At 41.5% G+C, this 21,111-nt stretch overlaps 1 protein-coding gene across 1 annotated transcript in view; it reads left to right on the top strand.

Moving 5' to 3' along the window:
• The window catches only part of LOC129099420 (histone-lysine N-methyltransferase PRDM16-like), a 153,610-nt gene extending 136,015 nt beyond the window's left edge, over positions 1–17,595 (top strand). Inside the window, exons 4-5 of the mRNA XM_054608656.1 lie at positions 17,276–17,416; positions 17,581–17,595. Coding sequence (XP_054464631.1) covers positions 17,276–17,416; positions 17,581–17,595 — 156 coding nt within the window. The remainder of the gene's footprint in view (positions 1–17,275; positions 17,417–17,580) is intronic.
• Positions 17,596–21,111: the final 3,516 nt, after the last annotated feature.

Raw genomic sequence — 21,111 nt, 5'->3', positions numbered from 1 at the left:
GTGTTGAGGCTAAGCGATCTCATTGTATCACACACTTATGAACACACCCGAGGTTACAATCCAAATTCTGTGACTTGTTGGCCTTTTCCTCTAGATGAAGCGTTCCACGGATCAGCGAGTCCATCAGCCTACTCTCTCCTCCTCTTTGCTCAAATCTCAGCAATTATATTTGACATGTAACATCAATAATCTCATTTATTTTCGCGCCCCCGCACTTTCTCTCGCCCAACCAACCACGCACACACACACACAAGGGTCTGCCCATTCTCTTATCTGTGTCTGCAGGAAATGTGAGCCACGCAGCATTCGATAAAAACAATTTTTTGCACCATTGATCCCACTTGTTTCTCCCTCCTGTTTTTTCCTCCTATTGGTCCTCCTCTATGAAAATGGTATTTCTAGAGGTTTGTTGTTTAACGATGAAGTAAATGTTAGGAGATGACTGCGTTTTATAAAGAGCAGCAGGGGTAAGACCGTGACGATTCATACTCAGATGAAATGTTTCGCCGTGGAGAAACACACCATGGGCACAACCACTGGTGGTGGTGCCAATCACACACACAAATCACATGTACAGCCTGCATGTGTGTGTGCTTGCAGGTATCAGAGAATAAGGGTCTGTGCACATCTGTCTGTGTTTCCATGTGGACACTGTTTGCATTGTCTCCACTGAGTAGAGGAGCCATGCAGGCTCAGTGGGTGCCACTTTCAGCTCCCTTCACCGCAGTGCCACAGATCAATATAGCTGAAGTCACCCACCTCCACGCACTCGGCCTCTGTAATCATTCCCTACACTGTGTTCTGCTTCATTCCCTCTTTCGGCCAGGTTGTTGTTTATCCTATTATAGCCCTAATTGCCATGCTTATGGTAACCTTTCTTCAGCTTGCTACCCCCTGCTCTAAACTAATGGGTAATGGCACAGGAGGGCTAATGCAACCAAGCTAATTTGGCTGGGCTTATATGCCCACATGGACACTTCAGTGTAGCACAATGCCCATGTCCATCATTCTGTTCCTGTTTTTTTTTTCTCTCTCTCTTTCTCTATGTGGCTTTCCTAGCATTAGCACTCGGTGCGCTGTGTGACTCGGGAGCAGGTTGCAGCTAATGAGTTACCTCAGAGCTCTCAGTGCTATGGCTTTTTAATTAGTGTCGCGGTGCTAAGTGTCCCACATGGACCCTTCCAAAGCCCCCTTTCTTGTCATCCATCACCCACTCCTTTTGTTTGCCTTTCATTTACATATATGCACCAACCCCAAATTAGCGAGTGGCTCGTTAATTGCACGTGTGTGGAAGTAAATGGATGGTGGTACGGTGGGGTAGAGGTGCAGTCAACATGTTTACTTCCTAAATACCCCCAAGGACTACTGGGCTCCAGCACACGGGGAGGTCATGGTGAATACGCCCCTCAGGCTAAAAAGATCTATTGTGCTGTTTGGAGTAATTAGTCCAACTACCAAGCTCAAGCCCACATTAATAGAGATATACTGTACATAGACACACACACGCACACACACACACACACACACACACACACACACACACACACACACACACACACACACACACACACACACACACACAAACAAACATATAAACACATGCAGAAGTTGTTCATAAATTAATTCCATTGCGTTCATTTTATTGTTTGCATTTAAAAGTATATGTTCATGATGCCTTTAAGTTCTGAAAGATTGCCAAAACAAATGCAAATAGTTAGAAAAGACAAACACAGTTGTTGTAACTGACGGAAATGGTTTTTTTTTTTGGTGTCATCATGTTAAAATATCTTCTATTGACTTTCAAAAAGTCTATCAAATTAAGCCAGCTATGGTTGTATTGACTCCTTTTGGCTGAACGGATCGATATTTGGTCAATAATAGATAATGATGTCTAAGTGCTGAGCGATGGATGACAAGCAGCACCTTAAGTGTCCCCAGTGTTATTGATCATACTCAAACAGCCTCATATATCAGCTTCTATGCACTGGTATCAGTTTTACTCATTCGTTGGGTGAAAACCGTGTATCTCCAAATGTACAACAATTCAGGGACTTGGTTAAAAAAATAAGGAAAAAAAGATAAGTAGAGTTTTAAGTTTATTTTTCAGGTTTTCCAAGTAGCTGCTTGACTGATTCCTCAAATGAACATGAAAACTTGATAATCAGGTACCCAATAGTAACAATTTGTTTCAAATAATTCAAATCAAATAATCAAAAAAGTAGTTCCATCACTTTTTTACAATCTGCGGCTGGGTGGAAATCATTTTGTCTTCCAACAAACTGTAGGTAGACTCAGGTAAATTACAGGCATTATCAGTAATCCAAATGTTAACAAAAGCGTCACATCACCATCAAAAATCGAAACATATCGGAATCTGTTTTCCCTTTCGAATTGATCATAAGATTCTTGAATACTTAGATTAACACAAGACTACAATTAAAGTTATTATTTAATGCTGTTGAAAAGTGTTAACATCAGTGCAAAACAAACAGGATTTTCATATAAATCTCAAAGTGTATTTTATATTTCTATTTGTGATCATATGTGTCATGCTCAAACATCCAAAGACACTTCCTTTCCTTAATGTTTTTACTCAGGATGCTGCACAGACAGACTCACCACCAGCCTGTTCCCCATCCCCCCATCTCGTCATTTTAAGCCCTCACCATAACTCTTGCTCATCATGTGTCAGCAATGCAAAGTTATTGCTTCTTGCTATGACCCCAATAATAAACATATATCTAAGCAGCTTTATAGACAAAATACATTGCATGTATTTTTAATCAGCCACCCTTCAAACACAACGTGTATTCCCAAGAGAATAACAGTAACACCGTGTTGTGTCCTTTTCCTCTTTTTTTTATGTTTGACATCTTGTCCACATGACAGTATCCAACAGCCTCACTGTGTGAGGTATATTGTTGTGTTTGTTCCTGATGTTGATTGGCCAATTATGCCTGATTGTGTTCCTTGAGGGAAGCGTTCTCCAAGCGTTGTTAGTGAATGGCCAAATTATGCCTTAGCTTTTAATGTGACCATGGGGAGCCCAGGACCACTCTAAAAAGTTTTTTGGGTCTTTGCAAAGCCACAAGTAAGTTTTAGTGACAGCATTATTAGTCAAGGGATAGTTTGAAAGTCATTGTTATTTGCAAGTGTGACTTTAATGGCGACTTGAATGCCGTGGGCCGTTTGAGCTTTAATGAGAAGTTTCCAGGTGGGAGTAAAAGTTGGAATTGCGCCCTTTCTCCGTCCTTCATGACCCCTCTGTACCCGGCCCAACTCTGCAGTCACAGTCTAACTGTGACTGCATGCTGTAGCTCTGATATCGCATATTTCTCCTGCATAGAAATGAATAATATATAACTATACACTACATTTTATTATACATACATACACACACATTAAAAACCCCCAGTCCATGCACATATGTACTGTATGCAATTGGAAACACATATTTACTGTATGCCCTTTCAGAGTGGTTACCCTCTCATAACTATGACTTAACTGTGAAACACAAGAGCACAACATGGTAGGCTGGACTGTATTAAAAAACTAAGCATTATGTGCATTAATCTGCTCCTTAGCTCAGTTTGATGATGCCTGTGTTCTTATGCCACACTGGTATTAGGAGTCTTTAGATATGCTGAAAGAATCAAGTCCCTTATGCTGGTTGGCTCTGTGCTGTGCAGTGCAGATGACTGGAATTGAAAGCTCACCAGCAGCTTCAGACTTGTGTGTGTGTGTGTGTGTGTGTGTGTGTGTGTGTGTGTGTGTGTGTGTGTGTGTGTGTGTGTGTGTGTGTGTGTGTGTGTGTGTGTGTGTGTGTGTGTGTGTGTGTGTGTGTGTGTGTGTGTGTGTGTGTTTGTGCTTGGTGAGCTGTAAAGAAAAGGATGTAGTCTGACTTGAAGCATTAATAGAGCAATATGTTGTGTCACACTCAGTAATCCTCTTCCGTCTGTGTGTATGATTCTGTGTCTCTGTGTGTGAATGTGTCTGTGTGTGATTGATGACACTACTAATGGTGCGTCTAAACACTGGCAGCCCAGTTATCTCTTATCTGACAGGGGGAGAGGGCTTGTGTCAACAGCTGCTCCTCCTCCTCATTTATCTCTCTTTATGTCCTTACTGCCTCTCCTGCTCCTACCCTTTTTTCTTTCTCACAAATGAAAAGCCCACGTAGCTAATTTTCATGTATGATGGATGATTACTATTTTCTGCTGAGAAACTACTAATTATATCAATATATTGATTATTCTATTTTTATTATTAACATTGTAGTCTATAGAATTTAACAAAATAGTACGAAATGCCATTTACACTTAGCTAAAGTCCAACAATGAATCAATTCAATTGTTTAATTGGCAAATCATTATGTTTTTCCAGAAACTTTTGTTGTTTAACACTTCACCCATCCATCTCCACTCCCCTGCGTTTTTTTTTTCTTCGAGGCCATAGAAGATAGAAAGGCACTCTAGCCTCCTTGTGCAGCTACACCATGGGCCCCATCTCCACCATGGGCCTCAATCACCTTAATGCGCCCGTTTAGCCATTAGCTTCTCTGAGGGGGGGCCCATATCCATCCATCCCTCCATACATCCCGTCATACATTAAAGGGCAGATTGATAGCCATCAGCCAGGCCTCGGCCACTGACACACTCTTAATATTGTGTCTAACACAAACCAGATGGCTGCAGGGCTCTTCGGCAACATACCCATACACACACATGATACACTCACTCACTGCTACCCCCCAGCCTATTCTACCATTTCCCCCTCTCTCAGGAGAGGAGATGAGCGTCCTTAATTAAAAGTTGGATATATGGGCCTCTGGGTGGAGGTGGTCAAGCGGGATCCATTACCTGCACATTGGGGCCCTCCAGAGCAAGAGTTAGGGTGAGGGCTTAAAATGACGAGATGGGGGGATGGGGAACAGGGTTGTGGTGAGTCTGTCTGTGCAGCATCCTGAGTAAAAACATTAAGGAAAGGAAAGAAAAAAGGTGTCTTTGGAGGTTTGAGCATGAGGTGGTAGCAGCAAGAGCTAAAGCTAGTGCTGAGCCCGGCACAGGCCAGGAAGTGTGACCCATGATCTCAATAGCTGTATTGTGTTCACACTTGAACAGGAGCCAAAAACCCTGTGAAATATCAGAGCAGAATGAGGGAGAGAGAAGTGTGGAAATGAAACAATGGTTTACACAACAGTGAAATAGGTATTTTCCTCTGCTTCTCGCCAGCAGGCCCAACACTCCAAGAGTAAGTGTTATTGGTCCTCCTGTCCTGGCTAGTCTCAGCCCCTGGTAGGGCAGCGGAGGGGAGGGCCAGGCCTAAATGTGTGCAGACAGACATAGAGGAACACTCAGATAGACAGACCTAAGTTCAGCAGCCACACACAGAGCACAGATGAGAACACACGCATTAAATTATCCTTTGGTTGTGATGAGAATAGCCAGATATTCTTCTAATCCTGTTCGAGGAGAGTAACACGTCTCATAGCATCACGCATGCCTCTGTGGCTACAGCTAATCCTTCTGGGCAGAGCACCCTCCTCACATCCGCCAGACAGAGCAGTCAAGGGTTACACTGTCTTTTATTTATTTTCTTTACTTTCCTCTGTTACAAAAAAGTAGATACATTTTTTTTCTTTTAAGATACATTTAAGGGATACAATGATGTGCAACATCAATAATCAATGAGGCTGTCTTTTTTTTAAGCTTTTTTTGTGTTAACGTGTTCAGTTATCCCACTTATAACACACTTTAAAATAAGGCTCTTCTTTACCTGCAAAGAAATGGACAAGACAGAGTCATCTACAGTATAAAGTGCTGTCACATTTTATTTTTAGTTTACCTTATGTTATTTTCCACATTTTAACTTAATTAAATGTTTTTGTTAATAATGTGACTTCATTAAAAACATACCCACCTTATATTATTCTGTTACTCATATTAAAAAATGATTTATCAAAAAATAGGTCAAACAAAATCACCTTGTTATGATGAGGCTTTTGTATTTGTTGAGCCATTGCAAGTCCATGTCTCTTTTTATATATGTTTGATTCTGGAGTTAATGCTATATTTTGGCTCATCATACTGAGGAATAAAGCCTGGCTACTCGCTACAGGTGAGGAGGAAGAGGAGGAGTAGGAGGAGGTGGGGAGGGGAGAAAGTGGAGTCTGGTTGTTAGAGTAAACAAGGGTTCTGCTCAGATGTTTCCAATAAGTCCCAGGCCTGCAGCCACACAGGGGTTCTGCCACATGCTGTCCTGGCCAGCTGCTGCTTTTTTCAGCACTACTTAAATTCACAATGCATTTTTTGGGGAAATTTGAGCTCTTAAATTCAAACCTCCTGCAAAATCCCAGGTGGAGTATGGGTGATGATGATGTGAGAATAACTGAAGGAGACAAAAAGTTAAAAAAAGAGGAATGTGATAGTGTCTATCCATCTCTTTGTGGTTCTCTCCAGTTTAAATGCTGTGTACTGTAAACTTCATATTGTCTCAGCTCTCTGCTGTCCTGCCAAAACATTGACCTCATAACACACAACTTTCTACCATGCAGGGACCAAATGACTATCCACCAAAAAATGAAATTTAAAGGAGATGGTTGGAGACATCCTCTGTTTTTTGTCAGTCTCCTTCTCTGAGATTCAAGGAATGAGGTAGTTGATCTGATAAATGAGGCCAACGTTGATTTGATACTGAGCAGGAACTCACTTGTAGGGGGAAAAAGTCTCTTTCTGTTCATATTGGAAACCCCTGTTGTCTGGTTTAGATCACTGGAAATTTGTTTGTAGAAGAAATGTTTTTCATATCATTCATTAGCTGCTTCTCTCTCACTTCATCATTCTTCATTGTACTACAAAAGCAAATGTTGTTGAAGGAAATATTCCTTTATTTGGGTGTTAATAAATAATTGATGGTGTTACGTGCTCTATAAATTTGTACCAAGCACCACTTCCCTATTTGTGTTTTCACAGTTCCAGGAATTGTCCCATTTTGTGTTTCACTTCCGATGTCAGTCGATAGAGTGGAGGTCAAGTTTTGTCAGTGTTGAATGCAAGCTTCCTCTCCTCATTATTATTTGCAGTTTTTCTTGGCATTGAAGCATTGGTCTTGATTGATTTAGTTGCTTTGCTTGAGCACAGGAAGTTTTATTTTATACCCATATTATATTTACTATTTGTGAACTTAAGAAAGAAAAAGCAATAATAGCTGGTATTGCATTGCATTACATGCTAGATCCATATTTTGAAAAATCTGGTTTTAAATTCCAGAATGGTTTGTTGAAATGAAGAGATTCTTGGTTTGAAGCACACCGCAACAGTATAAAAGACAAAAAGTGTGCACTACAATGTTATAAGCACATGCATGCACACACAAATACACATCTTTTCTCTAGAAAATTCTTAAAGCACTATGTGTAACATTTAAAACTTTTTAATCAGAAGAATTTTTATAAACTCATACAAACTCTACATACATGTAGTAATTCAGTTGTACATTTGTGTGTTGTAGGTTTTTGTGTGTCTGTGTGTGTGGACTCTGGAGTCCAGCCTAGCGGCACCATCAAACGTTATTCCATGTAGCCAATAAACAACCACTTTGCTCACTGTGCGTTCCTTTCAGCCAATAAACGCGTACTTTACTAACGCTGCCTCCTTCTCAATATTCAACTGTTTTACTCACTTTGATCTCCTTTTGAGCCTGTTAACAATTATTTTAAAATGTGATAAATATTCCTTATGGATCTTATGATTTCTTTGACAGAGGCCAGCATGAGAAAATGTTTCCTCAGTCTGGCTCTTACTGGGTTCAATATGTGTGCTCCTGTTTGTCACACACATAAGTCTAGCTGTTAGCCTACAGACTGCACAGACAGAGTGTGTGACCCTGATGTACTGTTCATATATTTCCCCATTTACACTGCACCTGCTTCACTATAATGAGCCAATATATCTGCTCACTAATTGCCCTAAATACATATCATAAAGCTTGGCCTGTAAAAGGCTGTCCGACAGTAAAACAGACATAGTATGATGGTAACCTCTGTGCACACACACACACACACACACACACACACACACACACACACACACACACACACACACACACACACACACACACACACACACGTACACTTGTAGCACATCACATATACATAAAAAAACACACATGTACACAGTCAAAAAGACATGCACATAAGCACACACATCCGCTAACACACAACACATATAAGATGGCATACACACAATCAGACACACTTACACACACTCATCCAGCCTTTTAACAAGGGGCTGTAAATAACACAAAGCCATTTCATTAATGAGGTCCAGCCTGAAAAACCCACTGCCTCTCTTCTTTTAAAGTGTGCACACTTCCTGTTTAAAGTTACACTAACCTGGCAACCCGGCACATGGCAACCTGCTCTCTCAGATGAGCTGCAGGGGTGTGGAGGTGGACGGTGATGCTAAAAATAACACAGTGTACATATATGTGATATGTAAACATAAATACATAATCACTGGTTACACACATGAAAAAAAGGGAAAGAGAGCAAAAACATATGTAGCTACTGGCAACACAATACAAACTAATTCTGCTGGTTAAGTGAACACAATAAATCAAAAAGTCAAAATGTATTCAATGAGTCCAAATTCAACATTTCTCAAATGAAATCATCATCATAAATCCTCATACCTAGCCTCATTTTCCCACCTGCATGTGAACTCTTGTTCAAGTCTTACTTAAAGGGAAAAGTCAGCTAGGTCAACTCAAACAAAATGAGAATTGACTTTACAATAATTTTGTGAGTGTGGGAGATGGACACTGGAACTTTTCACATGCTGTTTTTAAGTGTGGCACATGCACACTCACCACAAATGATAGCTCTCTGACGGCGGCTGCAGTGATGCTGATTTAAGAGAAGCAAGTTGGGTCATTAGTGAGCCGGGCCACATTCTGACACTCACAATGCATGAAGACAGACACACACACTCACACACACACACACACACACACACACACACACACACACACACACACACACACACACACACACACACACACACACACACACACACACACTCTACAACCCAGATGGCTTTTACAAGGCCCCAGGCCCTCCCCGGCCTGCCTGCCTGGTTTTTAATTATGTCGATGGCTGCCCGGCCCAGATAAAATGGGTCACATTTAACACGCCTTCACTCACCTTCACACACACGACACATCCACTCACACACGGCAAACACACACTCCAACACCTTGCATACACATTACTAGTGATACAACTAACGCTCACACACAGCACAGACACACATTTTTACAGAAGTATTCACTTGTGCTTTTGTCAGAGACAAACAGTAAATACATGTTGTTCAACACAAGGCTCTTGCTCTTGTAAAAGGATGTATGTGTGTGTGTGTGTGTGTGTGTGTGTGTGTGTGTGTGTGTGTGTGTGTGTGTGTGTGTGTGTGTGTGTGTGTGTGTGTGTGTGTGTGTGTGTGTGTGTGTGTGTGTGTGTGTGTGTGTGTTTGGATTTACAGCCTGTTTCCTCTTTAGCTGTCATTAGACTTCCAGACATGGCTACACAGGTGTACTATTACCAGCATCAGTAATTGGCCTTACACACACACACATACTGACTCATGCACACACACGCACACACACAGACACTTTATTTTTAAAGGTCCAATCTATACTCACAGTATGGCTCCTCTTGATGAAACACTTTGGCTCTGCTACTGATTGTCTTCTTTTGGACTCAACGTACTTTTGCTAGAAATAGTTCAATCCATCATTTTAATCAACGTATTAATTTAAGGATTCCAGTAGTTTGATTTAAATTATCAAATGTTTGTCTTAATAAAAGATGCATTGTCAGCGCAATTGCTAAGAATGTTTATGTGCATATGTCTTATAACCAAAAAGAAGAAGTGCTCCCCCAAGGGCCTGTCCATCACATTTTACCTACAGGGTCCGTGTATGTTTTGATAGTTTGTTACATCAAAATCAAATTTCGTCCTCCCGGGCACCAGGAGAATACTCTGTTGGGAGGAGACCAACAGCATCTCCAGTTGACGGACTTTCAGTTAGATGAGCTGTAGCAAGTCTCAAATTCAGCCAGTTCAAATCCCATCTCTGGGACTCACAGCAGTGCGACACAATTGTATAACAGCAAAAACAGAAACTTTGCTGATCCTGCGGTGAGTTGGGGCAGTCCCCCAGAATCAGACCCCAGGCTTTGGGGTTTGTCTGAATTTCAGTTGTTATATAGCTCTGCTAACTGAAGTCGTCTCTCTAAGCTGTTGCATGCTCTCCTCCCGGCAAAGTAGTCTCCTGTTGGTGGGGAGGACGCAACAGAAATAAGAGTCTTTTTTCTAGTTTCTGCCACTTTGGATTTAATAAAATAAACAAACTATCAAAACATACTCATTCCGGACATCCGTAGGTCAGTGTCACAAACACATAGCTAACATAAACTATAAGCCAATGCCACACGAGACAATTATAAGATAACTGTGTTATTTTGACCAGCTCTCATAGAATTTGAGAGCTGGGCAACTTTGCATATTTTTTTTTTTAATGACTGATGACTGCTTGACTGTGTGTATGGACCCAGTGGTAGAGGTGAAATATGTTTGGAGAATGGGGCCAGTTACTACACTTTGCACCTTTAAGGTGTTTGAAGAACAAATTTGAATAATATTTAAATAATATTTGAATTTAGCTGGACAAACAAATTCTTGGCTTCTACATTAGACAGTTACTTTTGGTACTCAATAGTTTGCAGGTGGTTTGGAGTATTAATGTATATTTACAGTACATGCATGAAAGTCAGGTAAGGGGAGACGGGTGGTGAAACAAAGAGAGGAAAAGGAACATTTTTAGTATCAAGAGAGGTACTTTCTGTCTGGGAAAATATGTATACGTAAAATAAACGAGTTATGCTTGACAAATACTGTCAACCTCACTATCAGAACAGTGCTGAATTTTGCTGGATTGACAAATGTTAAATTCATATTTTATATGATTAAAATTTTCTTTTGAGTTAACTGAAAGGAGCTGAAACCTAAAGAAGAAATATATCAACTCTACTGCATCTGTTCTGGTGTTTGGTTTCAAATCAGTTTTGCATTTTTTTTGACATTCTCAAACAATCTTTTTGTAGCAGGCTTGCATGTATTTTGTATGCTGTCTTTCTACTGGCTCATATAATGAGCTGGCTTCATTTTTTTGTTCAGAAACAATAATCACATTTTTTAACCTGTATAAAAAATGCTAGAGAAATCCAAGTTTGTGCAGTTTTGTTATTTGTAGGAAAAAATGTCAAGGTCTAAATAAAGTCAAAAATCTAAATTTCATCAACAGACTAAGAAATAAAGGGCAATTTTGTTAACATCTGAGTACAAAATTAAATCAAGGATTAAGAGCTAGACACTTTGTGATTGCAACTTTCCTCCCTTATCTTACTCTTCACAACCCCCCCCCCCCCCACACACACACACACACACACACACCCCCCACACCCTCCGTCGTCACCCAGACTACACTGAAGTTAATAGAATAGGAATAATCTCTTTCTCTCTATTTCTTTCCATCTTTTATTCTGTCTTTTTCCCCCTCGGTCTGAGAGAGAGTTTTCTGACAGGATGTCTTGTGTGCCTGTCCACCTCTCACACACACACACACACACACACACACACACACACACACACACACACACACACACACACACACACACACACACACACACACACACACACACACACTGACACACAAATGTGAACAGACACACACTCATTTAGACTGTTGAGTGATGTGGCAGGGTAGGGTCATCTCTGCAGGCCCCCATCCATCACACACAGGCCAGGCACACATACACATACATGTGAATGTGCACAAACACATGGGACGCTGTGGGGATCTGTAATCTTTCAGCCGCTTTATTAGTCCGCCTGTGTGTATAAGTGTGTGTGTGTGTGTGTGTGTGTGTGTGTGTGTGTGTGTGTGTGTGTGTGTGTGTGTGTGTGTGTGTGTGTGTGTGTGTGTGTGTGTGTGTGCATGTTAAAGGGACCTCCCATCTGGAAACAGACCCTTTTCCAGAAAGGATACACACTCTCACACACACTTCTTTATGTCTTGTTAGTCGTCCTGCACCTTAATTTGCAACACATCTAACAACCAGCTCCGCAGCCCACTTCACAGCCACTCAATCTGTCACTGTCACTGCTCTGTGTCCATGACTGGCCCTCTCGTCAGAGTGAAACAAAGCGAGTGTGTGTGTGCGTGCATGTAAGTCTTACTCTGATTACCATTTTCATATTGTGTTTTGTACAGCTGCATAGATGGAATGGGAGTTTAATTCAAGTGTATGCTCTTCTACCTGGAGAGATATCACTCCAGGCTACCCCCTAGCTGCTTCATGGAGAAGTGCATGCAACCCCCCTTATCTTTCTCTACATTTTCACATATTCTTGAACTAGATAGATTAAAAACAAGAAACATAATGATACTATTCTTTGCTCTTTCTCTTTGAAACAACCTTTTTTTATTTGGGGCCACTTCCACGGAACATGAGTAAGTGAACCAGCCTTTTCTTTACATGTTCACAGAGCTGCTTTCCTGTTTTCCACGGGTGGCAAAAACCTTTTAGCAAACTTTGGTTGTAAAACACTCTCCTTTTCTAGGTGCTTGAAAAAGGCAAAGCAATAACAATGATCACTACTGGTCACTTATTTATAAATCCAATGAAGCATTTAATACAAAAACAACAAATTTGGTCTTTTTTTCAACATGGAAAACATGTATAGACAGAAGTTGCTACAATTTAAGAGGTTTGAAACTATCACAGGCACATATAAAAATACATGCCAACTTGGGTGTGTTCACACATCAAAACCCGGGGCAGTGCAACAAAGCACTAAGATCACACTTCATAAAAATATTTCCCGTAGAGACACACAATAACATGTAAGTCTGTCTCTATCTCCGTCTCACATCAAAATCACAATCACCACTGCGCTCCGAGCTGCCTTTTCCATTTTCTGGCCTCCGTCAAACAGAAAATAATATGGGCCTTGTCACCAACGTCTATCCGTACAAGCAACTTTCCTCTATTAATTCAGCCCTGAACGCCACACACATCCATCAGATATAACTGGCGGTGGAGAGGGCATGCCGAGACATCCATTAAAGGTTCCTAGCTGTCAAAGGTTCCCCTTTGTGTTGTGAGGAGCGATATAAGTGTTGTGCTCTTATCAGAGCTTCCTGTGGAGTTTGCTCTGCATCCTCTCCACTCAGAGCCGCTTCTCTTTCACTGAAGTCTCATTGTGTCTTTGTGCGCATGCACGTGTTGGTACATGTGTGTGTGTGTGTGTGTGTGTGTGTGTGTGTGTGTGTGTGTGTGTGTGTGTTGTGTGTGTCTGCTCTCATGTAAGTCATTTTTTGATGCTATTGAATCAAAGAAATCATGGGTTAAAACGTGTTTTTTGGAAGAAAATCAGAGATATAGAGGTGAATGAAAGTATGAATAAATAAGAAGTGTGACTGTTTTCTTCTCTTTACTGACCTAAAAGGATAATTATTTTCAAATTGTACGATATAGATTTTATTTCCATGGGTTTTGCCATCATTTGTATCAGTAATAATAACATTGTACGTTGGGGTAAAACCAAAAGTGAACACTCCTGAAATGTTGAAAGTAATCCCTCAGTACACAAAGAAACTGTGTGCTAACAACTACAGCAAGTTCAGTAGGTCAAATGTCAACCAGGAAATGTGATGGATGGTTTCATTCGGCAGTTTGGGTAATAACTTTACTGTTGGCCTTCATTTCCTCCTCCAAATAGGTTTTGCTAACTTTAGGGTTTGTTTCAACATGTTTGATTGACTTATTGCTGGTGTTTATCAAACATATTTTTAACAATTCTGCCGTATTCTTAGATTGCAACATTAAAGGGGTGAATTTTGTTATTTCTGAAAGGAATGATCGCCAAAAGTACAAAAAAAGATCCAAAGTACCCTTTAATTGTTGAGAGGAAAGAGATCGTCGGATGTAGGAGATCAGTAAATTGGCATTGAAATGCCCAAATGGACAGAATGAAAATGAGACAATGCAAGGTTGTAATAGACATTAGTTATTGAAGCATTATAGATAAAGTCATCAGCATCCCTTTAATGTCACAGTTAATGTTTCTAGTCTCTGATCTGAAGGAGGAGATAAAAATGAAGGGGAAAACTTTGAATTCCCTGTTTTGCTTTGTTTTGTTGAAACCCTTTCCTTTTGCACGTGAAGCTGATGATTTCCACCCGGGTCCTCCTCCCCCATGACGTAGGGAGGGGGGGGAGATGAAAAAGAAAGGTAAATAAACAAACAATCAGCCATGGGCTTGTTCTGGCTCTCCTTCTCTGTTGCACCTCATTTGAAGCCTTATAAATCAGGCTTCCACCCGGAGACAGGGTGTTAGCAGGCCTCCCAGACAACACACACACACACACACACACACACACACACACACACACACACACACACACACACACACACACACACACACACACACACACACACACACACACACACATGTTCACATACAAAAACACAGCACGCAGGTCTGCAGCTCATTAAGCCTCTGATCAGATCCGTGAGTGTGTGTGTAGGAGGAGGGGGTAACCAAAATGAATGTGTATGAATACTACCATGCCAAAGACGTAGTCAAAGTAGTATTCATACATGTGTGGGTCAGTCTGTGCACTGTCGTACTTCCCCACCTCCCTTCCCACACCTATTTCCCCTAAAAAAAAAAATGTATCCCACCTTGACTCCACCTGGATTTTTTGTTTTTCTCTGTGTTCATAAAACATGTACGATACCTGTGGCACCTCCCTGGCAGTACCATGACAAGTGCACTCTGACTTCTACGCCTGCAGAAAAGATATTGGGTGGAGTAGTAGGTGTTAGGAGGGGGTATGCCTGGTTAGTTTTCAGTGACTGCTTTCACACATAAAATAAAGACCTGGACTCGATCAAGCCGATTGTTGAAGTTGTAAACTGGAAGCAGAAGAGGCAGTAGCTGTGAATGTGGAAAGCGAGGAATGGATAAGATTCCGTTTTTATTTAGAAGCTCCTTCAGTGGACATTATCACTCTATATGCCGCTGAATATCTCAGTGTGAATTACAGTAAAAATATATCATAACAGGAACTGATATGTACAAACGGTCTCTTTTCCCACTCTCACAATCAGCAGAAACATTAACATAAGCAGTAGCCACAGTTTTTATTTCAGGCTTGTTCAGGGTTTCAAATCAAAGGTTACGGTTTTGATTATTTTTAACCAATGCCCCACGACATTGTTACTCTACAGCGGGCACATTTAGTGAGGAGGATAAACTCACACCTTGGCTCAAAAGGAGAAACATTTCTGTAACCTCAAGATGTTAACTCAGCTAAGCGCACATGCATTTGCCTGAAACGGTTGGAGTATTTGTACAAACGAGCACATGGCAGTTGTTCCACACCTTCAACCAGACCCTTTACATATTTACTTACCAAACTTGGCACCTGCACCCCCACCCACAAAAATACACCTTCTGCACGCGCTCACCCAGACAACAAGAACATGACCATTCACACTTTACGAGCTGGGAAAAGACCCACGAATATGCCTTTAGAAAAGCAGCCAGTTAGAGAGGTTCACAAACTTTGCACATCTAAAAACGTCAGATGGTTTGTTGGTTCTTCTCCATCACACCTCAATTTCCTCCAGCAGACATTTGACTGTGATTAGGAACGCAGAGAGTCAAGCTAGAGGTCAGCTCTGAACTCAGGCCAGGCTGATTGGGAGTTGTAATTAGAGGAGTTGCTCTGTCTCAGGCCAGTTCTCCCCTGAGGATTCACACAGGCTCAGTATCACACGCGGTGCTGTGGAGAAATCGGAGCTTCACCCCCGGCTTGGTTGAGAGCGTGGGCCTCAGGGTTTTAGCTCAGCCGTCCCCAGATTCACGGAAGTCCATCACACTCACATACCAATACACGTGCACAAATGCACTCAAAGGAGCAAAGAGTATAAAGCAATATTTCTGGCCTTTACAAGGTATGCAGTCTCTTTCCAGTCTGCAATTGTCTCATATCTGTTCTTTTGGCAAATTTCAGGACTTGTGTTCATTCTCATTCTCACAATGTCATCATTTATAATTTACAATTGTGACAGGAATGAGGTTTTTATAAGCATAAAGGATTCTTACTCCTTCACGGTTTTCCCCTCACTTTGTGCTCCTCAATAAACCCCTCTTCTCTTCTCCTCCTCTTCCTCCTTCTCCTCTACCGCCATCCTCCCTCATTCTCTGTTAAAGCGGGAAACATGAAACCCGCTCTCTGAGTCTCAGGGGGGCGTAGGGGTTACAAAGGGTGATCAGTATGTGCCAGAGAAAGTCTTGAGACAAGTGAAAGAAGCCACAGTTTGTCCACTCCCTCCTCCTTTCTCATCCTTTCCCTCTTTTCTCTTCTCGTTGTTGGGAATGACAAGGTTAGGTGGTCCTAACACCCACTGACATTTTGCGTCTGTGTCTTAAAATTGACTGAAAGACTCAAACTCCTGGCACAGCTTTCATAGGCCCTGATCAGACAGAGCGCGTTTTGAAGGTTTAAAACACGAGGTGCACTTCTCTGCCTTTGTTTTGTTGCAGACATAGCGCTTTTTTTCAGTTTGCTGAGTCTTTTTGTTTTAGTTGTTGCAACCATCAAATTAGTGCTAACTTTAGCTTAATACAAACCATGAACTGTATGCTACCTAATTGTTAATAGTACAGTTTAAATTAATGAAAACAACTTACCCAAAATCTCATTTTCCACACTAATTTGCCTCCAGGCCTGCTGTTTTGTGTTCAGACCTTTTTCACTACGGTTGGTAAAGTCATATAGATCCGGTATCTAGCAAAACTCACCACAATGAGAAAAAACGCCAGTGAAATCAGGCGCTTTTTTCCGCTCTTGAAATTCTTTTCATCTTGAGGTGTTCAGAGCACTCCTGTAAAAACACGAGGCTCATGGAGCGTAAAAATGCGAAGCGTTCACCATAGCAATAGAAGCTCACAAAACGCTTAATGTGCTGTCTGATCAGACTCTTATACCCTCTGATGTCTACCTTAACAATTGCATTTGTTTTTACTGCCAATAACCTCCTCTGAAAAAGTTATTTATAGAAAGATTCCAAGTGATTTGCTGGTTGACGATAGCCTGTTGTTTTGTCCCTGTAATAGTATCTAACCTGTTGCTCTCTTAACAGGTGGTGGATGACATGGGCAACGTCAAGTTTGCGCTGGACACAGTCCCGGACGCCACCAGCAGCACCTGGCTCAAATACGTCCGCTCTGCACCGTCATTTGAAGAGCAGAACATCGCCGCCTGTCACCTCACCGGAGACCAGGTGAGTGACATGACAGACATGCCCCGGTTGGATTTGTGGTCTAGAGACGAGCACCATGTTGTCGGCAAGAGGCAAAGGGATTTGGTTGTCATTCCTTCCCATCTGCAGAGATTGACCGCTGGGTTGACCTGTGTGAATGTGTGTGTGCATGCTTATGTAAGCAGGCTGGTAGCTGGTAATGACCGAGGAATGGCTACTGTCGGTCTGTAGCTGGGCCAGTTGCCAGTGGTGTAAGTCGCCCCAGCTCTCTCCCTCTCTCTCTCTTTTTCTCTCTCTCTCTCTCCCTCTCTCTCTCTCCCTCTCTCTCTCTCACTCTCTGCAGTAACCTGGGTAAGGCATGGGATACTTTTGGATAGATGCCCAGCCAGTGCCCATAAAACCCCAACTGCTTAACTAGGCCCTAACCCCAACCCCAATGCAATGTGTGTGCCACTTCTTACTGCTGCAATATATTAGCATATTTCTGTTTTTATTTATCCAGCAGAAGTTTATTATTTTTCTTCTGTTTTGCTTTGCTGACTCTTCCAGTTTTACTGTAAATGAAATACCAGTGGTGTTTCTCTGCCATTACTTAACACACATTACACTCTGAGTTCAGTTTGGACTATTATGATAACTAACATGTACTAGGATGTACAAAAAAATATATATCCAAAGAAGCAATGAGAATGACTTGTCGACTCAAAACAAAGACAAAGAAACAAACCGTGAAAACATGATGGAGGTATGACAATAGCCAAATGCATCCATATGTCTTGCCCGTGTGTTTCCACATTCCTGTCACTCCGCTCTTATTTGTTTCCTAATCCCTGCCTACATGGCTCTTTCCCCCTCCTGCCTCGGTCTCTAGCCGCCTGTTCCTCGCTGTCTTTGTCTCCTTTCTCTGTCCTCGTGTCTTGATCTGCCACCTGTCACTCTGTCACACCGGAGGGACAGGCTAGTGTGTCCATTTAAGCTTCAGACATTAAGCCTGACCGATAGAGAGAAAGGGAGCTTGGACCAAGAGAGAGAGAGTGAACACACGGGGCCTCCGAGATTGACAAGCACCAATTGGCTGGCAACACCAACCCGCCTAATCCTTTTAAGATTTTCACATCAGTGCCCCCTGCCACTGCCACACAATGTCAAAGAAAGAATCAGGGCACTGGCGAAAATTGTGGAGAATTATCAGACCCAGAGAGGCCACGTGCATGATTGTTTTTTGATGTGTTTTGCAGTTATTTGTACTTAGCGAACAGCTTTGCTTTTGTTTGCCTGACCAGTTGCTTGGTGTAGTGGCTCACAGGTATGAGCCTATCATTTATTTACTAACACTACACATACACACACACACACACACACACGCGCACACACACACACACACACACACACACACACACACACACACACACACACACACACACACACACACACACACACTCACACACACGTACACAGCCACTCAGTGCTGAAATGTATAATTTAACAGGCTATTCAGTGTTTTTTCTTCTTTTTTTTATCAGCATGCACAATGCATGAGTTTATGGAAATATGTGCATACGGAGCAAATTCAAATGCGAGAAGTAACCTTTTAAAAGAAAGTGGATAATTTATTTGTTTATTTGTTCGTCATTAATGATGTAAGATGAACAAATGTTTGCAAGATCATGCATAATTTAGATATTCATGGTCATGCAGTAATTTTGTATCATTTTATATTTTTGTTTGCATATACATCAGGTGCAATATTTGTGCTCTGGACACAGTTTCTTTAGAATTGCTTTATGGCTTTTTTTCAAGCACTCTAATAAGAGAAATATGTGTGTCTGTTTCATAAAGGTGTACTAGTGTAGGCATTTACAGATGGCCATGGTATTTTCTGATCATCTTAATCAGTCATCAAACAAATTTTCTGAGTAACATGTAAGGTTTCTTTTGCATTTTGCCCAACTGCCTGGGCAATATGGACAAAGTATATGTTGGTCAGAAAAGAATACTGACAGTGTGGGCCCATGTTATGGAAGAAAATATGGGGTCGGAAAATTGCCATTACAGTTTGCATCTGCGTGTGGGTGTCTCCCCCTTTTAAAATAGTTCCAAACAATCACCCAAAACTGGTGTATTAGGGAGGCCATTCAGTGGTTCGAAGGCCAAGTCGCATATAGTAAAGGAAACTGCTGAGAGAGCACAAGTGGCTGTGTGTGTGTGTGTGTGTGTGTGTGTGTGTGTGTGTGTGTGTGTGTGTGTGTGTGTGTGTGTGTGTGTGTGTGTGTGTGTGTGTGTGTGTGTGTGTGTTCAGTGGGTAGTTGATGGGGGTTTGAAGACAAGATGAACCTTGTCCACCTTCTTGTCAGTCCTTCATCTTTTGTGTTTTGGAGTGGAGGCCTTTCCAACAACGCTGTGTGTGTGTGTGTGTGTGTGTGTGTGTGTGTGTGTGTGTGTGTGTGTGTGTGTGTGTGTGTGTGTGTGTGTGTGTGTGTGTGTGTGTGTGTGTGTGTGTGTCTGTGTGTCTGTGTGCGTTAGCGTGTGTGTTTGAGGCCACAGTGGGGGATTATTGCGGGCCCTACGGCTGGCATTGATCGATGAGGCATCTGTCCCCTGAACACTGGACAGAGATGGGAAGAGGTCAAGACAGATCTGAGTGTGCTGGCTCTACTGTAGAATACACACACAAACAAACAAACAAAGATTCATAAAATATTCAAAATGCTGCAGACATGTCAAATATTTATTATGAATGTAATTAAAATGTCTTCATTTATCAACTGGCTCATTAAAAAGAAAAAATGTATATATTTGCTGATTATGTTCTAACCTATTGTCCTGTCATAATAATGAATGAGATGTGTCATTAACGTCACAAATGAAGCTATTTAAATAATAATAAATAATAAATAAATAGCAATAGATATAACCCAACACTTTTGAAATTACTTAAATAGCATATTATGTTGTTGTTGTAGTGAATTGAAGTGTTTTTCTTTCATTTACATTTTCGTGTCACGCTAAACATATGGATTAAGAAAATCCCCCAAAATTATGAATATTGAATCGCTTTTTTAAAAAAAAATTGTTTGCTGGTGAATTAATGAAAACAGACCTTTATTTTTCACAAGGTGTATTAAAATATCACCTTTAAACAACCCAGTTTAAATAAGGCCTACTATTCTGACCACAAATAAATCCAAACTTGACCTCGGAGTTTCAAAGCAATGCTCTATGCAGCGGTGCACTCATGTCCATAGGACAGACTTAAAGAACGTGAACGAAATAATGGTTCTGAATTTTAATCAAACTTAAATAACGTTAATCAAAAAAAAAAAATGCCTACAAAGGCGATACGTTTATGTGCTTATCTATATCACCGCGTGCGTGTGTCTTCCCCTTGCGTTTTGGAGTGATATATTGCAGATAAAGTGAGTGCACGTCGGCCAGGTTGCTTTATCCATTATTTACATCAATAACAGATTTATCAAGCGGCCAAAGCGGCGGCTGCGATCGGAGATACGGGGAGGGGTCTGCGCCGCAGATCCTTCAATCCTTTTGGCTGGAGATAAGACGAGGAGGAGTGGCCGACGGGTAACCGAGAGAGCACCGAGGGGCAATAGGGAATCACTAATGAATGAGAGAATGAGAGTCAGAAAGAGAGAGAGAGCGAGAGAGAGAGCGAGAGAGAGAGAGAGAGAGAGAGAGAGACTCATCATCATCATCAAAGA

This window comes from Anoplopoma fimbria, chromosome 12 (assembly GCF_027596085.1).
Source record: "Anoplopoma fimbria isolate UVic2021 breed Golden Eagle Sablefish chromosome 12, Afim_UVic_2022, whole genome shotgun sequence".
Classification (NCBI taxonomy): domain Eukaryota; kingdom Metazoa; phylum Chordata; class Actinopteri; order Perciformes; family Anoplopomatidae; genus Anoplopoma; species Anoplopoma fimbria.
Note: the sequence above shows the minus strand (reverse complement) of the source record. Positions and strands in the feature narration are given on the sequence as shown.